This window comes from Pongo abelii, chromosome 4, assembly GCF_028885655.2.
Source record: "Pongo abelii isolate AG06213 chromosome 4, NHGRI_mPonAbe1-v2.0_pri, whole genome shotgun sequence".
Classification (NCBI taxonomy): domain Eukaryota; kingdom Metazoa; phylum Chordata; class Mammalia; order Primates; family Hominidae; genus Pongo; species Pongo abelii.
In genome coordinates this window covers 88,850,094-88,871,496 of record NC_071989.2, presented here as the reverse complement: position 1 = coordinate 88,871,496, position 21,403 = coordinate 88,850,094, and the positions used below count along the sequence as shown (strand labels likewise).

Genomic DNA, 21,403 nt, shown 5'->3' with positions numbered 1-21,403 from the left:
ATTGGAGAATTGGGACTTGTACCCCAGCAATGTGGCTATAGAGTCGGTGTGCTTACCATGACACCAGCCTTCTCTACCCTTTCTCTAACCCAAGAGTATCAACCACTGCCTGAGGTTGTGATCCTCCCTTTTTCCTTCAGGCGTTGGTTGGAGGAACAGCCCTTCACCCTCTCCCATTTGGGGTACTGAGCATGATGTTCCAAATTATATTGGTATGGTTTCCTCTTTCTGAATTTCTACCATATACCAGTTAGAGTAGTGCATATTAGCACCAGCACAATTGTAATCTTCTTATACTTTTTTTCAATATAGCAGGAGGGAATACAAATGCATACACTAAAGCACCAGTTTAACTGTAGCACCTGCAGTGCTTACTTACTATAGGGTGCATAACTTGATCTCATTTCTATTAAAAAGTATTTATCTTTTGTGTGTGGAGCTGTTTCCTAACTTGTTACACAATTAATTGCTCCTACCTACTCTATCGTGTTCCTTCAGGCTATAGACATCACAGGATAGACAGAAAATAACAAGATTCAAGGTAACAATCTGCATGCTAAAGGAAGAATTCTGCTTTCAGATTATGCTAAAAACATTTTCAGTATTTCCGACATCAAATTTTGAATTGTTTTTGAGAGACTGAGTATACAGAGACAATGGCTAGACCACAGGACAACAGAACTCTCACCCACAACCTCTAAAGCAACCATTCTAGGAGGCCAAACCCTAACCTCTGTAACAATCAGTACATGATGGTCAGGACTTGGTCAATGACTGCTGGTTTCCCTAATTTTTGCCCCTGCCTCAAACTCAGGACCAATCAGATAAAACCAAATATGCTTCCCAAAATAATCACATAGCATACCCCACTTCTAGGTAGCCTGTCTCTAACTTCCCCGTGCCTGCAACCCCAATCAGAGTATACCTGAAGCCTCCCCTTTCTTTCAGCATGAAGATTTCTCATGTCTCTGCCTGCCTTTGAGTCTCTGCCAAATGCAAGTGATGATAGCTGATACCCTTGTGACAGCAAAGTCTGAATAAATAAGTAGCCTCTCTTTGTATAGTCTTTATTTCCACACTTTCAACAGGTAAGTAAGTCTCCTCTTGCTCCATTTGCCAGAAAATTGTTTATTATATTAATTTCTCACTTTCCAATGGGGTCCATAAGAGATTTCCAAAAGGGTTGACTAACATCTAGATAGCTAAAGGGTTATTTAGAGGTGTGTGGAAGTTGTGGCAAAATCAAAACTTACAAATATTAGTTTTATTGTCTTAAAATATTTTGCTTCTTGTCTACTTGTAATCAGATGTGTTTGCCCTTCCTAATATTATTTTAAAAATCAGAGAAACAAAGCAAAGATATATTAAGGAGAGTTTTATTGTAAAGATAGGCAGGATCTACAACTTTATATTTTTCCAAGTGTACAAAAACTCTCAGAGTAGAGATTTATGTCTGTCGTACCAGCAGACAGATTATTTATAAATTGGGAAACGGAAAGTTCACTTTTTGCCAAACTGAGGCAGAGGGGGTGGCACCTTAATATCTTGGCCTCTCTCCAACTTCTTTTCACAATCCACCAGGTAATTGACTCCATCGATGACTATCTGAACAAGCTCAACCTTTGACAGTGAAGAAGATGAATGATTAATTTGAATAGAAGACATCTGCAGGGCATTGATTAACAGGAACAGTAGTGTGATAAACGAGAACTTGCCACTTAGATGGTCACAACAATTCCTTCTCAGAGATGGAAGGCAGAGATATAAGGGTTTCTCTCAATCTTTCCATAGTTAAGATGGGGATACTACTTTGTATGTGAAAGCTTTTTTACTATATGAAAACCATTAGTTTGCATCTCAAACATTTTTTCCTACCAGTGTCTGCTATAAAATATCAGTTTGTCTAGAAATAAGACTACAGTGACACCCTTGTGTTTTTCTTTGGCCTGGATCTGAATTCTGACCTGCCACTAATCTATCTGAGCACTGGATATGCTAATATAGTTCAGATATCATCATTAATACAGTGGGTGTCTTCCTGAAAAATTAATGTCAAATGTTTGGCAACTAAATCATGTTTGTACTATGCTAGGCAAACTTATTAATGAAATGAAGTTTTGCAAATTAAGATATACTTTCTAAAATTCCTGTTCTTAAAAAACTCTGTATAGAACTTTGGTTTCCAAATATTTGTTTTCCTTAAACCAGAGCACATCTACTTAATATTTTTTTCCCCTGGGATCACCTCCTAAGCAAATGACTTGCACTGCTCCCAAGGAAACCCAAATTAAGAGAGAAATTACTTAATTCCAGACATACATTATACAACTCAAGAATGAGCAGCAAGGATGGAAGGGACCATTGAATGTTAGTTGAATGTTAGCTCTTAGGCATCACATACTCCAGCTGCCTCCTTATCTCTTTATATGCATAAGGAAACTTAGGCCCCAAGAGAGGGTTGAATCAGAATGTTAGTCACTACTAACTAAAACACATGTTTTCTACTTATCCTTTTGATCCCTTCCAGTGTTGGTGAGAGTATGGTGAGACAGGTCTCTCACTCACCGCCAGTAGGACTCTATCTTGGTATAAATCTGGTAGAAAACTTGGTCATAAATAGGGAACCCTGGTTTTAACCCAGGAATTCCTTTCCTAGAAGTATATCCTAACTAAATAACCAGAGTTGTGATTAGAATTATGTATAGAGATGGTCAAACATAAAATCAGGAAAACATCATTAAATAGATAATGGATTATCTTTACTGTGATTAAAAATCATGTTTTTGAAGAATACTTAATATTGTGGGAAAATGTTCATGATATAATGCATTGGAAAAAAATTATAACCAGTATTTGGTTATAATACTATACATGTAAAGTTTTTTGAGTAGTTTTTAAAAAGAATGAAGGGCCATTTAGAATAATGTTCACAATGGTTATCAGGGTTGTTGGGTTAAATAAATGGTGTTTTAAAATTATTTTTTGGCATTTTCCTCACTTTTATAGTGACTGCCTAGTATAGTTAGACTTAACATTTTTTAAGCATTAACTACATTGTTTTCCAGTAATAAATATCTAGTTAATATTAGAATCAACAGGGATAGACTTGCAGATTTTCTTTGTTCACTACACCACACATTCAGTAAATTTCAGAAGTTGTGGTATTATAGTTGCGTGTCCCTCAAGTACTTTACCAGAGCTGATAGCACACTGGCTGATCTAATTGTTTTGAGTGTTTCTTCCTTTCCCTTTGTCCTCAGTGTACTTACTGGTAGGGATATCAATAGGCAGTGAAATATTCAAAAACTGGTAAGGAAGAAGAGAGAACTTTGATAATCCACGGATTTAATAACCAGTCACTGAATTATTAACAGTTTTGTTATGAGAAGAGGCTTTAAAATTAATGATGGGCATAATATGTCCAATGGGACCACATCCAGATAAGCTGGTATAACTTACCATGATCAGTATTTGCTTAGCATTCAGCTGCATGTTCCTTACCTGTGATCTTTTTGCCTCCTTCATTGTTTCAGCCCACACAAAGTCTATGAATCCTTTTCATCCTACATATTCATCACAGAATCCTAAAGATTTTATGAGCACAAACTTATCTAAACCTAGCACATCACGTATTTGCTATCTTTAGCCTAAGAAATAAAAGTTTAGAAACCATCGAGTATCTAAGAACACCAAAGTGAAGATGATCATTTGTAGCCTTCACCAAAGAAAATTCAGAACCAAATTCAGAACCAAGAGAAAATTTCATTATTTTGCCACCCTCAGAGGGATAGCATAGATGTTCTGACTTTACAGTAATAAAAAAACTGCAGTCCTTTAGCATAACAGAGCTCCTGCTCGCTGAGGATTGTTGGAATAGCTCTCATGGCAGGTCAGTGACAACTGACCCTGTGAATTCCCACTGTGAATTCCTATACTTGCCTATAAATTCTCAGCTCACATTATGTTTCCCTTTATGCAGTTATTTCCCGTGGAAGAATAATGTTACAGAATGAAAAGCTAACATAACTCAGGACTCAATGTGCGAAGAGGAGGTCTCGAATTTTGTGAAAATGGTTAGGCTGTTTGCTTTTCTCTATTCTCTCTTAGGCTGATTTTGTTAGTTCATGTTAGGAAAGAGAGAGACATTACCTCTGATCGACCAATTCTATCTATGTTGGAAATGTCGTACACATCTGCGACTGCGGCAGTGTCCACACCACCTGTGCCACGCTTCTGGAGTCTTAGGTTTTCCAGGATCTTAGAAAAGCGTGGGTCCTAGGACAAAGGGATAATACTTAAATGTGCTAAGAGGCAAAATTGATTCATAATCATTGGTGCATTTACTGACAAAAGACATATAGTGAAAGATAACAGTTTAACTTTATAATAAATAAATATATTTATTAAATATATATATTTATAATATATAAATATATATTTAATATATTAAAGCACATATATATATATATACACATATATATATGCTTTAAGTTCTGGGATACATGTGCAGAATGTGCAGGTTTGTTAAATAGGTATACACGTGCCATGGTGGTTTGCTGCACCCATCAACCCATCATCAACATTAGGTATTTCTCCTAATGCTATCCCTTCCCCAAACCCCCACCCCCCGACAGGCCCCAGTGTGTGATGTTTCCCTCCCTGTGTCCATGTGTTCTCTTTGTTCAACTCCCACTTATGAGTGAGAACATACAGTGTTTGCTTTTCTGTTCTTGTGTTAGTTTGCTGAGAACGATGGTTTCCAGCTTCATCCATGTGCCTGCAAAGGACATGAACTCATCCTTTTTTATGGCTGCATAGTATTCCATGGTGTATGTGTGCCACATTTTCTTTATCCAGTCTATCATTGATGGGCATTTGGGTTGGTTCCAAGTCTTTGCTATTGTGAACAGTGACTCAATAAACACACGTGTGCATGTGTCTTTACAGAATGATTTATAATCCTTTGGGTATATACCCAGTAATGAGATTGCTGGGTCAAATGGTATTTCTGGTTCTAGATCCTTGAGGAATCGCCACACTGTCTTCCACAATGGTTGAACTAATTTACACTCCCACCAACAGTGTGAAAGCATTCCTATTTCTCCACATCCTCTCCAGCATGTTTCCTGACTTTTTAATGATCACCATTCTAACTGGCCGTGAGATGGTATCTCAGTGTGGTTTTAATTTGCATTTATCTAATGACCAGTGATGATGAGCTTTTATTTCATGTTTGTTGGCCACATAAATGTCTTCTTTTGAGAAGTGTCTGGTCATATCCTTTGCCCACTTTTTGATGGGGTTGTTTTTTTCTTGTAAATTTGTTTAAGTTCCTTGTAGATTCTGGATATTAGCCGTTTGTCAGATGGATAGATTGCGAAAATTTTCTGCCATTCTGTAGGTTGCCTGTTCACTCTGATAATTCATTTTGCTATGCAGAAGCTCTTTAATTAGATCCCATTTGTCAATTCTGGCTTTTGTTGCCATTGCTTTTGGTGTTTTAGTCATGAAATCTTTGCCCATGCCTATGTCCTGAATGGTATTGCCTAGGTTTTCTTCTAGGGTTTTTAGGTCTTATGTTTAAGTTTTTAATCCATCCTGAGTTACTTTTTGTATAAAGTGTAAGGAAGAGGTCCAATTTCAGTTTTCTGCATATGGCTAGCCAGTTTTCCCAACACCATTTATTAAACAGGGTATCCTTTCCCCATTTCTAGTTTTTGCCAGGTTTGTCAAAGATCAGATAGTTGTAGATGTGTGGTGTTATTTCTGAGGCCTCTGTTGTGTTCCATTGGTCTATATATCTGCTTTGGTACAAGTACCATGCGTTTTAGTTACTGTAGCCTTGTAGTACAGTTTGAAGTCAGGTAGCATGATGCCTCCAGCTTTGTTCTTTTTGCTTAGGATTGACTTGGCTATACGGGCTCCTTTTTGGTTCCATATGAAATTTAAAGTAGTTTTTTCTAATTCTGTGAAGTCAATGGTAGCTTGATGGGGATAGCATTGAATCTATAAATTACTTTGGGCAGTATGGCCATTTTCACTATAATTGATTCTTCCTATGCATGAGCATGGAACGTTTTTCCATTTGTTTGTCTCCTCTTTTATTTGAGTAGTGGTTTGTAGTTCTACTTGAAGAGGTCCTTCACATCCCTTGTAAGTTGTATTCCTAGGTATTTTATTCTCTTTGAAGCAATTGTGAATGGGAGTTCATTCATGATTTGGCTGTTTGTCTATTATTGGTGTATAGGAATGCTTGTGATTTTTGCACATTGATTTTGTATCCTGAGACTTTGCTGAAGTTGCTTATCAGCTTAAGGAGATTTTGGGCTGAGATGATGGAGTTTTCTAAATATACAATCATGTCATCTGCAAACAGAGACAACTTGATTTCCTCTCTTCCTGTTTGAATACCCTTTATTTCTTTCTCTTGCCTGATTGCCCTGGCCAGAACTTCCAACACTATGTTGAATAGGTGTGGTGAGAGAGGGCATCCCTGTCTTGTGCCAGTTTTCAAAGGGAATGCTTCCAGCTTTTGCCCATTCAGTATGATATTGGCTGTGGGTTTGTCATAAATAGCTCTTATAATTTTGAGATATGTTCCATCAATACCTAGTTTATTGAGAACTTTTAGCATGAAGGGCTGTTGAATTTTGTCAAAGGCCTTTTCTGCATCTATTGAGATAATCGTGGTTTTTGTCATTGGTTCTGTTTACGTGATGGTTTACGTTTATTGATTTGCGTATGTTGAACCAGCCTTGCATCTCAGAGATGAAGCTGAGTTGATTGTGGTGGATAAGGTTTTTGATGTGCTGCTGGATTTGGTTTGCCAGTATTTTATTGAGGATTTTCACATCAGTGTTCATCAGAGATATTGCCCTGAAATTTTTCTTTTTTTATTGTGTCTCTGCCAGGTTTTGGTATCAGGATGATGCTGGCCTCATACAATGCGTTAGGGAGGAGTCCCTCTTTTTCTATTTGGAATAGTTTCAGAAGGAATGGTACCAGCTCCTCTTTGTACCTCTGGTAGAATTCGGCTGTGAATCGTCTGGTTCTGGACTTTTTTTTGTTGGTAGGCTATTAATTACTGCCTCAATTTCAGAACTTGTTTTTGGTCTATTCAGAGATTTGACTTCTTCCTGGTTTAGTCTTGGGAGGGTGTATGTGTCCAGGAATTTATCCATTTCTTCTAGATTTTCTAGTATATTTGCACAGAGGTGTTTATAGTATTCTCTGATGGTAGTTTGTATTTCTGTAGGATCAGTGGTGATAGCCCCTTTATCATTTTTTATTGTGTCTATTTGATTCTTCTCTCTTTTTAGTCTGACTAGCGGTCTATTTTCTTAATCTTTCCAAAAAACCAGCTCCTGGATTCACTGATTTTTTCAAGGGTTTTTTGTGTCTTTGTGTCTCTATCTCCTTCAGTTCTGCTCTGATCTTAGTTATTTCTTGTCTTCTGCTAGCTTTTGAATTTGTTTGCTCTCACTTCTCTAGCTCTTTTAATTGTAATGTTAGGGTGTCAATTTTAGATCTTTCCTGCTTTCTCCTTTGGGCATTTGGTGCTATAAATTTCCCTCACTATTATTGTGTGGGAGTCTAAGTCTCTTTGTAGGTCTCTAAGAAGAGTGCTCTCAGACAGCGTTCCTCCGAGTGTAGTCCCTTGACCAACAACCCCAGCATCACCTGGAAACTTGTTAGAAATGCGAATTCTGCAGGTGGGGCCTAGCAACTTGTGTTTTACCAAGTCCTTCAGGTGATCTCATGCATGCTCAAGTTTGAGAACTGCGGGAACTAGGAGAGACAGAGAAAGGAGATAGAAAGAACCATGCTCAAGTTTGAGAACTGCTTGAACCAGGAAAGAACCATGCTCAAGTTTGAGAACTGCTTGAACAAGGAGAGACAGAGAAAGGAGATAGAAAGAACCAGAGAGCGCAGAGCCTACATATCCTGATGTGTTACATGAGGAAAAATGTAAAGGCCTTATTCTTGAAGCTACCATCTTTTTCTTACAGCCCCTTAACCTTTTATTCTAACTAATACAAATGTCTTTTGAGGCAAACTTAATTTTTTTCTTATTTTTATATTGTAGATAGAGAAAGTAAGGGTTAAGGAATGGGCATTGATGTTTTCTTCCTCCACAAAGCAGTCGCATCTGAGCTGATCCTGGCCCATCAGGGCCACTGGGCGTATAACTACCTTGCTGAGCTTTGGGATCCTAACATGGACACCAGCTCGTAGTCCTGTTCCAAGGTTCGAAGGACAGGTCAAAATGTATCCTAGGCGCTCATTCCACATGAACTCCCAGCCTCGTTCTTGGATTAACCGTTCTACCTACAAGTAGAACCACAGTGAACAAATGACAGCATTTTCCAACATCCATTCATTCAGCACATCCCTAACACCAGGGAGAGAGATGTGTACCCTCCTCTGGCATGAATGAAATTAAGGTAAATTTATAGTACTCCTTTAAGCGAAAATAATACCTCTCCTACCAGACTATTAAAATGGCCCAATTAAGTTAAATGAACCATGTAAAGCAGTGGTCCCCAACCATTTTGGCATCAGGGACTGGTGTCTTGAAAGACAATTTTTCCTCGGCTCATAGGGAGGGAACGTTTTGGGATGAAACTGTTGTTCCACCTCAGATCATCAGGCATTAGCTTCTCATAAGGAACATGCAACCTAGATCCCTCAACATGCGCAGTTCACAATAGGGTTTGTGCTTCTATGAGAATCATGAGAATCTCATGCCTCTGCTGATCTGACAGGAGGCAGAGCTCAGGTAGTAATGCTGGCTTACCCACCACTCACCTCCTGCTGTGTGGCCCAGTTCCTAACAGGCCACAGATCCGTACCAGGTCCGTGGCCCCGGGGTTGAGGACCCCTGATGTAAAGCAGTCAACATAGTACCTGGCCCGTACTAAGCACTCAATGAATGTTAGTTGGTGGCATTTTTCATGCCAAAAGAGTAGGAGAATATAGGAATTATCAGCAGTTGAGTCTATGGTCAGGCTACATTCTCTATCATCTCTATGCTTAGAATAGCTCAGAGCGATATTAAATAAATCAAAAAACAAGTAGTGATCCACAGACTTCCCCAAACCACAGTGGAATGGGGAGGTAAGCATAATAGCTTTCCAATAACAAGAGAAAGTCACCTATTTTCTGAAGCACTACCTTGGAAGTTGCACTCCAAAAAATGCCTTGAGGCTGGGCATGGTGGCTCGTGCCTGTAATCCCAGCACTTTGAGAGGCTGAGGCCAGCAGATCACCTGTGGTGGAGTTCGAGGCTAGTCTGGCCAACATGGTGAAACACCCCTCTCTACTAAAAATACAAAAATTAGCCAGGTGTGGTAGTGGCACCTGTAATCCCAGCTACTCTGGAGGCTGAGGCAGGATAATCACTTGAACCTGGGAGGCAGCAGTTGCAGTGAGCCGATATCACGCCACTGCACTCCAGCCTGGGTGACAAGTGAAATTCCATCTCAAAAAAATTAAAAAGCTTTGATTTCTAGAAAAAAATTAGCTCCATCTTGGAAGTTACCATAGTGTCGTCTTTCAAGAACAAACAATACGGTAATTTTATTTTAATAAATATCCAGAAATCTCAGATAACATCTTACTTCTTTTAGTCCACGACAGAATCGCTCAAATACTCGTTTCATATTGCCTCCTTTTTCCATTGAGATTACCCTGGTGTGATCCTCCTCATTTATCCAGATAAGAAATGTCTTATCATAATTATGCCTAATGAAGAGAGAAATATGGTACTGAGTGTTAATTGCATTTGTTTCAACACATGAAAATTCCCATTACCTCCCTAGCTTGATTGCTTCATTTCACCTTCCTCATTTCCTAGATGGCCCTAATCTCTTAACTGTGCCTGAGCAAGTATGACAAAATAATGTTACTTTGACAGAAGGAAGATTAAGACCAACTCTCACCCTAAAAGATGTCATGTTTTTACCAAACAAGAATATAATTCCCCCTAGGTCCTCTGACTAGGATGACAGTAATTCAACTATATAACATTTGGCTTTGACACTAACAAGAACGTTTTGTCTTCTAAAAGATTCAACCAAAATCTTGTGCTCTAAAAAGGGGGTGGGGGTTACCTTCCACCCAAGATGTTGAAGATATGCAACATTTCACATGGTTGCTCCATAGATCCTGCCTGTCCATCCCTACAGAGCAGCTGCATATGAACATTTTTATTTCTGTTCCTTCAAGTACATAATTCATGCAAACCAAGTCATATTTCTACACATCTTAGAAACACCACAATACTTAGACACACACACACACAGACACACACACACTTTCCAAGTAGTCTTTTCCGTTTAGCTCAGTCTGGGCATGCTGTCAACTGCAGTACACAGCAACTCCAGGTTAGGATAAGCAGGTGATCTCAAAGAGATCCTCTACAGATATTGCAAATGTGAAAATGCTGCATCCATACCAGATTCCCCTGGCATCTGGCCAGTCACGGGCCATCCCAGCACATGTTAATAAAGGGGACACTGGCTTATCAAACAGAAAGTGGTCCTGTAGGCCAAAAGGGATAAAGCAGAGAGGAGAGACTGATGAGATCAAACAGGACTGCAAGTACCAGGTGAACAAGTTCCAACCCACTTATCATGGCTGCTGTCTCTTAGGCAGTGGTTCTTAGCTTTGGCTGCCCACTAGAATAACCTGGGAGCTTCAAACAATGCCTACTTCCCATCCCCCAGAGATTCTGACCTAGTTGTTATAGACTGATCTGGGCATCAGGCCTTTCTAAAAACTCTTCAGGTGATTCTAGCATGCAGCTAATGTTGGAAAACACTGGGTTAGTCCATTTGGAACTCATTAAATCACTGTGGAGTGGGTATACACTACCAATGCCAACCGTATGCAATGGCTGAGTGAGCAATGAATGAGGGATACTATCCTGAAAAGGCTGTTCTACACAGTGGTCATTCTCTGTTTCTAGCATTATTGCTTCATTTATTATTTATTTCATTAAAAAGTATTAGAGATGTACAGTAATGATCAATAAATAAAAATAGTTACCATTAATGCTGACTGTGCCAGGCTCTAGATTACAGGCTTTTATTTCCTTTAATCTTCACAACTCTATGAAATAAGTGTAATTATTCTATTTTATAAATGAAGAAAACAGATTCAGAGAGATCAAACAACCTGTCCAATAGGATGGTTGTAGGAAGTAGCAGAGTATAGATTCAAATCTAGACTTCTGTGACTCCCAAGCCTATGCCTTTAACCACTGCAGTGTACTATTCAACATATCAAAATCAAAGTCAAGACTAACTTTTTTTTTCAATGTGTATACTACTCTTTCTTGCATAGTTACCCACATACTCTACAGTGAGATATATTCAAATATGATTACACAGGTAAGAAACCAAGTGGATGTGGGGAGAGGAGTCCTACAGTCTCTAAGTGGGAGAGATCAGAGACTTCAGCCAGGAGAGGATTGTGACCTGCCACTGCCCAGGAGCAGCATGTCCCTTAAGCAGGAAACCAGGGTGGCTACTTGAGGTGGAGGGGGGCTTGTTCTGTAACTGGGCAGGAAAATAGTTGGCCTGGTGGCCACAGAGACAAGGAGACTGAGGCCCATAGGCCATATAGTTGGCCTGTCTGGTTTGGAAATGAGGCATATTTCTTAGCATTTGCATCTTTTGAAATGACAAAATTTTGTTTCTGCTTTTTTTTTTTTAAAGAATTTAAAGTTACTTTTGAAAATGCTATCTTGTTTTAGCTGTGCTAAGACAAAGATAAGTAAGGGACTTGAGTTTTGTGCACCCTGGTGCCAGAGGGAAGCCGTGGTAGACATGGTGGAAGCAGCAGGAATCAACCCCACCAGGAAATGCAGAGGCTTGCTCCACAAGAGTCAGGGCAGGCCTCCCACCTGGAATTTCCTTTCTAGATTTTCTTAGCTTCCAGGATTTTCTCTGGCTGTGATAATGGAAACCATCTTCTGGGCACAGACAGGATTTCCACACCTAACTGTTCCCATTTATCAACAAGCTAGGAGATCCTCCATTCATCTCCACCCTCCTAACCACAGGCACCATCTCCATATTGGAGTTTCCTATGCAGATTCTATCCATAGAATGTTTCAGTGGCTTGACAAATACAGTGTATGGCCTCATCTTTCTTCCTTACACTGAACAAGTAGATGCTCTTGGGCTGAGCCCAGGGGTGGAGCCCAGCAAGCTCCCGGCCAGGGTAAGGACTGAGCAGAGCACCAGGAGAGGCCTTCCTGTGCGGGTCAGAGCCTTTGGTCCAGTCCTTCCCCAGGGAGCCCCCGTCTGCTACTCACATCGATGAGCCGCTGCTGGTCCTGCTCCGTCATCTCGGACAGCTTGTAGTAGCGGCCAGCCAGGTCCCCTTTGAGGCCCTCCAGGGCAGTGATGGCCACGTTCTCTACCTCCCTCCGCTCGGCCCGGGTGCAGGCGGGCGGCAGGCTCAGCCCACGGATGCTGCGGCCGGTGCGCACCCGAGAAGACAGCACATAATGCTCGTCGAACTGCCCTTGGGTGATCTGCCAAGCAGACTGTGGGGTCACTGCGGCCAGCCTCGGACCACAGTCCTGCCACAGCCACAGTGGGTTCTAATCCGCCAATCTGCAGTTTCCCTGGGGACCCTCAGGCACTGTGCACGACTGCACAATCCGTAAGTTGGACACATTCCGGAAGTCTTGCGGCACGGGCCTTCGACTAGTAAAGGGGAAAGCTGTTTTATATAGCGTGGTCTGGGGTCCTTGACTGTCACTGGGTGGTTTGGGATGAAAAAGGGAGTAGCTTTAGGAAAGGTTTAAAGTTCCCAATGACCAACCCTTCCCTAGTTGTATTTATTAAAGAAAACAGACTTTGGGACCCTCCTCACCTTCTCTGTGGCCCTCCAGAGGGAAGGCTGTGCCAGGGCAGTCACAGTGCTTTCCAGGGGTATCTGACTTAGAGCGGGGAACCCCTCTCTCCAGGGGCCTTCCCCCTGGGCTCTGGAGTGCCACCTTCGTGGAGAAGGAGAGGGAGGCTGGAGCTTACCTTGGATGCGTCCAGATCCGTTGTGTGCTTCATCACCCTGGGGTCGTAGCCGTTGTGTCTTAGTTTGATGACGGGGTCAAAAAGGTCAGCAAACACCTGCAGGAGGGAAGATGGGTGTTTCCTCTTTAATTGGTTCACCTACTATTCAAAGACCTTTCCATTCACTTGCCCCTTGTATCTTAAAAGCCAAAGTTGATGCCCTCCTTCTCTGAAATTTTCAGGACTATCATATAGGAAATGGATGTGAGAATGGATTGGTTAATAATAATAACAACAGCAACAAGAGAGAAAGCCTTTTGAAGGTATCTTGCCCCTTGAGATAGGGTGGGGCTGGTGAGTTCTGTCATCTTAACCTCCCCCGAGTGATTCTGCCAAAATCACCGCCATCAGACTGAGCAAGAAAATACTTGTGGTTAGGAATTTAAGGAATTTCCTAGACGTGTTTGCCTTTGTAGGTTACAAGAAGCTACCTGATCAGAGGCTGCACAGTTTTATGCTCAAGGGAAAGTCAAATTCTAAACATTAAGCTACATATGAAATTTGTTGAATACCTGGCTACACCAGAAGGAAAGTACATAGCAGCAGTGTGGGCGAAGCAGGGACCTCTCATCCTATGCGGACCTTCCCCAGCCCAAATGATCTCGTGCAAAATCTATTCTAAAAACAAAACTTAAGGCATATCCTTTATGTTAAAAAAAAAAAAAAATTGTTAAAAGAAGTTGTAACAAAGCACCCTGCAGACTTTGGGAGCTGTGGGAAGTGGGGAGGGCTTTGGGTCCAGAGAGCTACTGCTAGCTTGGGACCCAAACTAGACCCAGGGTTGTGCACTGCAGTACGTAAATGAACCACCAGTCGTGTTTATTCAAGATGGCTCCCTCTCTTCTCTATGGCTGCCTTTCTAGGGAACTGCCTTCAGCTCCCTGCAACAGAAGAACCCAAAAGGGTGGACCTGAAGGAGGAGGGCTGCAGGCATTCGCCTCAGCGGAGAGGCTGCTCTGTGGAGGGGACGCATGGTGGCTGAGCACTGTTCCAGCCGACTACCCTGTGCTTCTGCATTGAGGATGAGGATGCCGAGGTCATGGGATTTATCCAACAGACTTGGTGAATTCAGTAGTCTGGGCTACAGTGATCGTCTAATCAGTAACAGAAATCAGTAATAGTAATAGAATAAGAGGAGAATTCCTCATATTCCTAAAGATATACTGAACCCTCCTCCCGACCCCCACCCAATAAAGCTCAGCCACAAACACATCAGCTCCTAATGTCTTACTGGTGAATACACACCGTTCAATTTTATTGTTTCTGTACCAACTCATCCGCTTGACAAGCTGAGAGTTCTGTCATGCAATTCATTCCTCCACAGGGAGGGATCTTAGCACAGCAGCAAGGGAAGCCTTGTCCCTGGGAAGCTATAGACCTCATTGTTTCAGAAAGCATTCCAGATGGTTCTGCTGGAGTTGGCTTCCCTTTATGAGAGCCCTTCCTGAGAAGGCAGAAAGTTGGCCCCATAGAGAAGAAAAGGACCCCAAGACTGTGCAAGTCAGTCATATCCAGAGCATCCCTCTCACCCTGGAACCAGCAGCCAATAGTTTTACCTCATAGGACTCCTCGTCACCAGCCACCATGCCCACAGTCTTTATGAAGGGGTGGCCAGGGTTGTCCACTCCAGTCTGGATGCACTGGTCCAGGGTGTAGCCATTGGGCGTCACCTTGTTGCGAAGCTTGGCATAGATGGCGGGGGTGAGGCACTCGGCCATGCAGTTGTTGTGCTTGCGCAGGTCTGGGTAGTCTGCACTGTGTGGGGAGGAGGGCAGGCTGTCAGCCAGCAGCCCCTGAGGAAAGGGTCCAATGGAAGGACTTATTGTTTGCCCATCCTTCCACTAGGCTCCCTTCAGCCAGTGGGCACGGGGATACTTGGCTAGAACTGCCGAGGAGTCATAAATGAATACACCAGGTTTCAAAAAATAAGCAAGCTCCACGAGAGCGGGGACTTTGCCTTTTTGAAAAACAGTCCCTGGCTATTGAAACCAGTGTTCAGTAAACATCTGTTGGAATAATAGAAATCAAATTGGGTGCTGTCTCACCCTGGGGTGTGTACTGATTGAGGAATAGGAGATATAGGACAACCACAACCTCAAACACAAGTCATGTCACCTCAGGAATTCCCAAGGTACGTGGGGGTTGCTGGCAATTCCCTCAGAGATCCTGATTTCCATAAGAGACAGTAAATGTCTCAGAGACACCTCAGTGGTTTTCCTCATCTCTCTCATCCATACCTGCCTATGTGGAATTCTGCATGCCACTCAAACTCTGCTCAGCGCATGGTATCTCATCCATGGCAGGGTTCCAAGGGCTGAGAAAACACGTTATTTTCATCCCTCTCACACCACTCCTCCACTTTCCATCTGCAGTGTCCTTTAGAGCTGATACTTAAAGTCAGTACTACGATATCCCTTTTTCCAGAAGGTGGTAGAGCAGTGAGAGGGGCATGGGTCTGGAATCAGGGGGCCTGGATTTGCATTTGGCTGTACTAGCTATGTGAACTTGGGCACTGTTTAATTTTTCTAGGCCTTCATTTCATCACAGAAGGATCCTAAGATGAATAACAGATACTCCATGTAAAGTGCTGGTCATACATAAAAGTGCTCCACAAATGTTAACTATCCCCATTATTACTATTCAACTGGACTGCAAGCTCTAAGCAAGAATGATGATGCTACACTTCTTTGTATACACCACAGGTCACTGGCTTAATGAGTCTCAAAATGATTTTCGGTTTTACTTAGTCATCCTCAAAGGCAAAAAGAAGGACCCTTGCTAACAGTTTCCAGCAGGGGAAAGCATATTTCTTGCTGGTCTTTGAAGCTTTTTTGTTTTTGTTTTTGTTTTGTTTTGTTTTGAGACGGAGTCTTGCTCTGTTGCCAGGCTGGAGTGCAGCGGTGCGATCTCGGCTTACTACAACCTCCACTTCCCGGGTTCAAGCGACTCTCCTGCCTCAGCCTCCCAAGTAGCTGGGACTACAGGCATGCGCCACTATACCCAGCTAATTTTTTTGTATTTTTAGTAGAGATGGGGTTTCACCATGTTGGCCAGGATGGTCTCGATCTCTTGACCTCATGATCTGGCCTTCCAAAGTTCAGGGATTACATGCATGAGCCACCGAGCCCGGCCTGAGGTTATTTTAAAGTCAGGAACTCTTACCTTGGAGGAAATAGCCTAGGCTGCTCCCTGACCTCGGCACACACTTTCTGCTGGTTCAGCAGGTACCCGGTGGTCAGGACACTGGTGCCCATGGTAGCAAACAGCAGAGAAGCATTGCGGCCAGTTAGCAACTTAGAAAAGATACTGGCCATCCTTCCTCTTGGATGAGTGTCTGGAAAGCAAAGAAGCTGGATTAGATAGTTTCATAGGATGACCCTGAGCCACAACATAGGGGTCAACGGGCAAGAGAACTGCAGGAGCCATAGCCTCTCTTTCCGGTGTCTCTGTCTCTGTCTCTCTGTCTCTTTCTCTGTGTGTGTGTGTGTGTGTGTGTATGTGTGTGTGTGTGTGTTTTCTATTTCTTGCTTTGCTTTTTTCTTCATATTGCTTGGGAAAATCTGGGTAGTTTTAGACATAATGTCTAAACTTCCTGAACTCCATGCCTTTTCTCTGTTAATATGATAAAAAATAAACAGCAGCAGAGGATGTCTTCTTCCAGCTATTTGACAGACCATGTGCTCTTTTGAACTTTGCCACTGCATCACAACTAGACCCTGAACAGGATGGATTTCTGGACTTCTGAAAGGTAGGAGAAATTTCTGAGGACCACCCTCCCACTCTACTGAAGTTGGGATGCCAGCATTGGGAATAGGGGCTGAGACTGGGATTCCCCCATTGAAGTAGGCCTTTTGAAAGAGGCTGAAGTGGCACAAAGTCAGCAGACCCCAACTTCTGGCTCCTGACTGAAGCAGGTCTAAAAGCTCTCTGAGGAAATTATATTCAGTTTAGGCCCTGGATTCCTACAGATTAAGATGAAACAATGAACTCCCAAAGATCACCAAACACACAAGGAGGTACAATGAATGAGAGTCAACAGAAGAAATAGCAGATGTAGACTGCTAACGACTGAAGATGCTGGAACTGTCAGACAGTGATATAAATAAGCCCTATATTGAATGTTTAAAGAACTAAGTGTGGCATCATAGTTATGAGCAAGCAACAAGAGACTATTAAGAATGACCAAGTTGATTTGAAAGAACCAAATTGAACCACTCATTATGACGCAGCTGAACATAGAATAAATGAACTAGAAGATATATCTTAAGAAATTACTCATAATGTAGCACAGAGAAATGAGAAAATGGAAAATAGATGTAAATTAAGAGATATGATGGTTAGAATGTCAAGCTCAAATACACATCAAATTGAAGTCCCAGAAAGAGACAATAAACAGAGAAGTCAGATTTGAAGAGGAATGGCTGAGACATTTTTAAAACTGATAAAAGAATCCATGATTCAAGAGGTATAACATAATCTAAGCAAACAAAAAAGAAATTGACACCTAGACAAATAATGAAACTGCAGAATATCGGTGACAAAGACGTGAAAAGCAGTCAGAAAGAAAAGACAGTTTACCTACAAAGAAATGACAAACAAGCTGATTTTTTGATAATGAGCCCAGGTAAATAATATTTTTAGAAGCAATAACTGTCAACCTAGAACTGGGGAACTAGTCTAACCATTTTTTCAAAAATGAGAGTGAAAAACATTGATAAAAAACAGATCAACAACAAAGGAATTACTAAGCTATATGCTTCAGAAAGAAAGGAAATGACAGCATAAGGAGAGAGCCTGAAATGCAGAAAATGGAGAAAACATGTATAAATCTAAATAAGTATTTATATATTTATCTGTAATACAAGTACTGAACTACCAACAAATGATGAAAAAGAAGATAAACATGCACAGACAGAAACCCTATTGAGTCTGCTACTGCCTAGAGATTTAGAAGGGCCAATTAGCCCCACAATATCACCTAGCAGGGAGCTGTGTAATATGGCTCTTTGAGTAGAGAACAAAAGAGTATGTAGTTCTCAGTACTCCCTATTTGATCTCTGTGATGCCCAAATGAAGAGTGTATGGGCCCGGGATGGTGGCTCATGCCTGTAATCCCAGCACTGGGAGGCAAAGGTGGGCAGATCACTTGAGGCCAGGAGTTTGAGACCAGCCTGGCCAACATTGTTAGCTGTCTTTTAGTAGAGACAGCAAAACCCTGTCTCTACTAAAATTACAAAAAATTAGCTGGGTGTGGTAGCATGCACCTGTAGTCTCAGCTACTCAGGAGGCTAAGGCATGAGAATCACTTAAACCCAGGAGGTGGAGGTTGTAGTGAGCCAAGATTATACCACTGCAATCCAACCTGGGTGACAACGAAAGTGTCTCAAAAAAAAAAAAAAAAAAAAAAATGGATTTCCTTAACATTTGGAAGGCTCCCAAGACTCAGCTGCAAGATGCTCCAAACTTAGATGGATTGATTGCTTCAAAGAACTTGCTGATGTGTAAGGCTGTAGCTGAAAACCTGGGCCATCCAGTGAAGAATAAACAACAACTCCTAATAGAACCATCATTTTGAAGTCTCTACTAAACCTGAATGTCCCAACTAAAAGCATCAAAGACCTTGAAAACATTTGAGAATGTTTATGTGTGCAAATAACAAATGAAGCCTCTTCTGAGTAGGGGTTACAGGATATAGGTTACAGGATAGCCCAGGAAATCAGATTATTAGTTCTTCTTCCATGCTAATATCTGCAAACAATTCTTTCAATTCTAAAGCCAGTAAGTTACTAAGAGCAGACAAGATAAATTGGTCATTTCTTGAAGTTGTCCTGGGGACTTGTAAAGACCAACATTCAATCTCATCATGTAAACTTCTTTGCTCCCCTACTAGATTTCAGGTTGTCATGTCAGTATCCCTCCAAGAATAGATAACGGCTCTTCAATGATCCGCACCAGTGCTTCCTGGTCCTTGCTTGCAGCAGGAAACACTAACATACATCCTTCGGACTATCTTATCTGCCGTCACACTCTCAAATCCACTTTCTAACTAGAGAGAGGCAATGCTGTCACTCTAGAGGTTTACTGTAGAACTCACTAAAGTGAAAGAAGCTTTGCCTAGATTCTTTCCAGGCAGTATGGGCCTAAACATAAGCCAGACATGGTCTTCCTAAGCTAACAGGAAGTATGTTCCTTTCTGGGATTGACCAGGGATGACCCAAATGTCTTGGTCCCTATTTTTCATTCCTTAAATTGCCTATGCACTGATATGTGCCCAAGTCAGAGTCTATTTGAGACGATAAATCTCAGGAAGCAGAGCCAAGAGGAAGGGGAGTGAATGGTCTCCATGTATATAGCCCAGTGACCACTGGAGGTCTTCTTCCCTGTAAGGGTGATGTGTGAGTAGGTATCTGGCTCAAAATATTAATGTTTGAAGTGTCATATCCATATTTTAGTTCCTGGATTTTTTTATTTTAATTAATTTAGAATTCATTTTCATTAATTTAGAATTTATTTTGATGAATTTAGAATTCATTATTATTTTATTCCAAGTTCCAATACTGCCCTTGTGTCTGAGCAACAAAGGATGATTCGTGCAGATAATCCTGGGGAAGCTTTGGTCGTGGCTAGCAAAGCAATCTTGGAACTGAAATTCCTCAGTATCCTTGCTTTGATTCCTTGAAGAGAATTGATACAGACTCCAGGTTTTGGTGAAGCAAAGAATTCCTGCTTCCTTGACTCTGTTTTTCTCTCGCCAGGACACAAAGAGGCATTGAATTTCACTATTAAGGCCTTAATTAGTAACCTTGTTTGTGAAATTGAAACAAAGGTCTCACTGAACAGGCTGGTGATCTGGCAATGGCTGTTCCATGCTCTCCAAAGACCCAGAATCAAGGCTTGCAATGAAATCACTTTTCCTCATGACTAAACTAAATCTCTCTTGCATGTTAAAAGTTAGTCTTTAAAATGCTGTGCAGTCAGAACATTGCTTTGTCTTACACATTTCCCTGTTACCTGGCAGGCCCCAAATGTTACATAAGCATTCTCTGCAGCTGTAACCTCTACTCAGAAGAAGCTTGATTTGTTATTTGCACACATGATAACGTGGCATAAGTAAAGCTGGGAAGATGTTTGTTTGTAAGGGGTAATCTGTGTCTACCAAAGCAGATAGTATTTGGTTTTGCCTAGTTTCCAAACATGGTTTTATAAGTCAGTATATCTTGTGAAACCATTAGGACAAAAGTTTGGAACAAAAAGAAATCTCAGGCTCATTGCAAAGCTTTTTTAATGTTTTCAATTCCCTCCATGTTCTGAGCATTATCATAACGTACTGAACTGTTCTGTTCAGAGACCACTAGGGAGAGGAGATGAGGAACCAGAGCAGCCAGGATGTTTCTCCCTGGGATAAAATCTCAAGCATTCAGACACCCTCACTGTGGGCTCCACTTCTGTAGCTAGAGGGGATTGGAAACAGCAGGAGCATCTCACAGCTTGTAGGAAGCACACATCTTTTTCCCAAATGTTTCTTTTTGCAGTTGGTCCTTGCTGGCTGATCCAGCTTCCCCGTCAGCATATGGTGAGCAGTTCGGTGAGAGGACCACACTTCCAATACTGGCAGGTACGGGTCCACAAGGACCCTTCTTCCAGGGAACCCTGGCTGCTAGATATCACAAGGCTGAGGGAAGCTGGCTTCTCAACTTCGCTGCTGCCCATGTTTCTTCCCACCATCCCCTCCACTCTAATTGGCCCTGTTTTCCGGCCTCACATCTGCTACTGTGCCCGTTCTCACAGGGATCCCAGAAAGTCTTAGATCAGTTACAGCCCAGGATTGGCTTCTAGCCCCAGCAGGAAGCATGGAATTCATCCATTAAGGAACTCTTTACTGAGAGCCTACTAAGTGTTAGGCACTGCACTAGGCAATAATGATATGAAAGTGAGCAAAAGAAACAGTTCTCTCCTGTGGGGGTTTCTAATTCATTTGTGTCAGACAGTCAAGAAACAAGAAAACAAAATCATCATAGGTGGGGAGGAGTGCAAAGTAGGGAATAAGCAGGATATTATTCAGAGAAAGTGTAAGTGATGTCTACTTTTAAATAGGCTAGGCAGGGTCAGAGAGTAGAACAGCAAAACCTTAAAGGTGGACAGATCTGGACTTGCCCCAGGACAGGAAGGAGGTCAGTGGAGCTGAAGCACAGGGAGCAAATCACAGTGGACTTCGGAAAGGATGGATGGGCGAGGTGTAGGGGAGCCAGGTGTGCAGGCCCCGAGACCACCCTAAGGAGTCTGGATTTTATCCTAGTGCAGAGGAAATTTACAGATGT

General features: G+C 41.8%; 1 protein-coding gene across 1 annotated transcript in view; it reads right to left on the bottom strand.

The window, feature by feature from the left end:
- Positions 1-1,360: 1,360 nt before the first annotated feature.
- CKMT2 (creatine kinase, mitochondrial 2) overlaps positions 1,361-21,403 on the bottom strand; it is a 32,866-nt gene continuing 12,823 nt past the window's right edge. The window contains 9 exon segments of the mRNA NM_001132908.1: positions 1,361-1,620; positions 4,150-4,275; positions 8,194-8,328; positions 9,621-9,744; positions 10,457-10,542; positions 12,323-12,544; positions 13,047-13,142; positions 14,642-14,840; positions 16,248-16,419. Of these exon segments, the coding sequence (NP_001126380.1) occupies positions 1,501-1,620; positions 4,150-4,275; positions 8,194-8,328; positions 9,621-9,744; positions 10,457-10,542; positions 12,323-12,544; positions 13,047-13,142; positions 14,642-14,840; positions 16,248-16,399 (1,260 nt within the window). The 5' untranslated portion in view covers positions 16,400-16,419 and the 3' untranslated portion in view covers positions 1,361-1,500.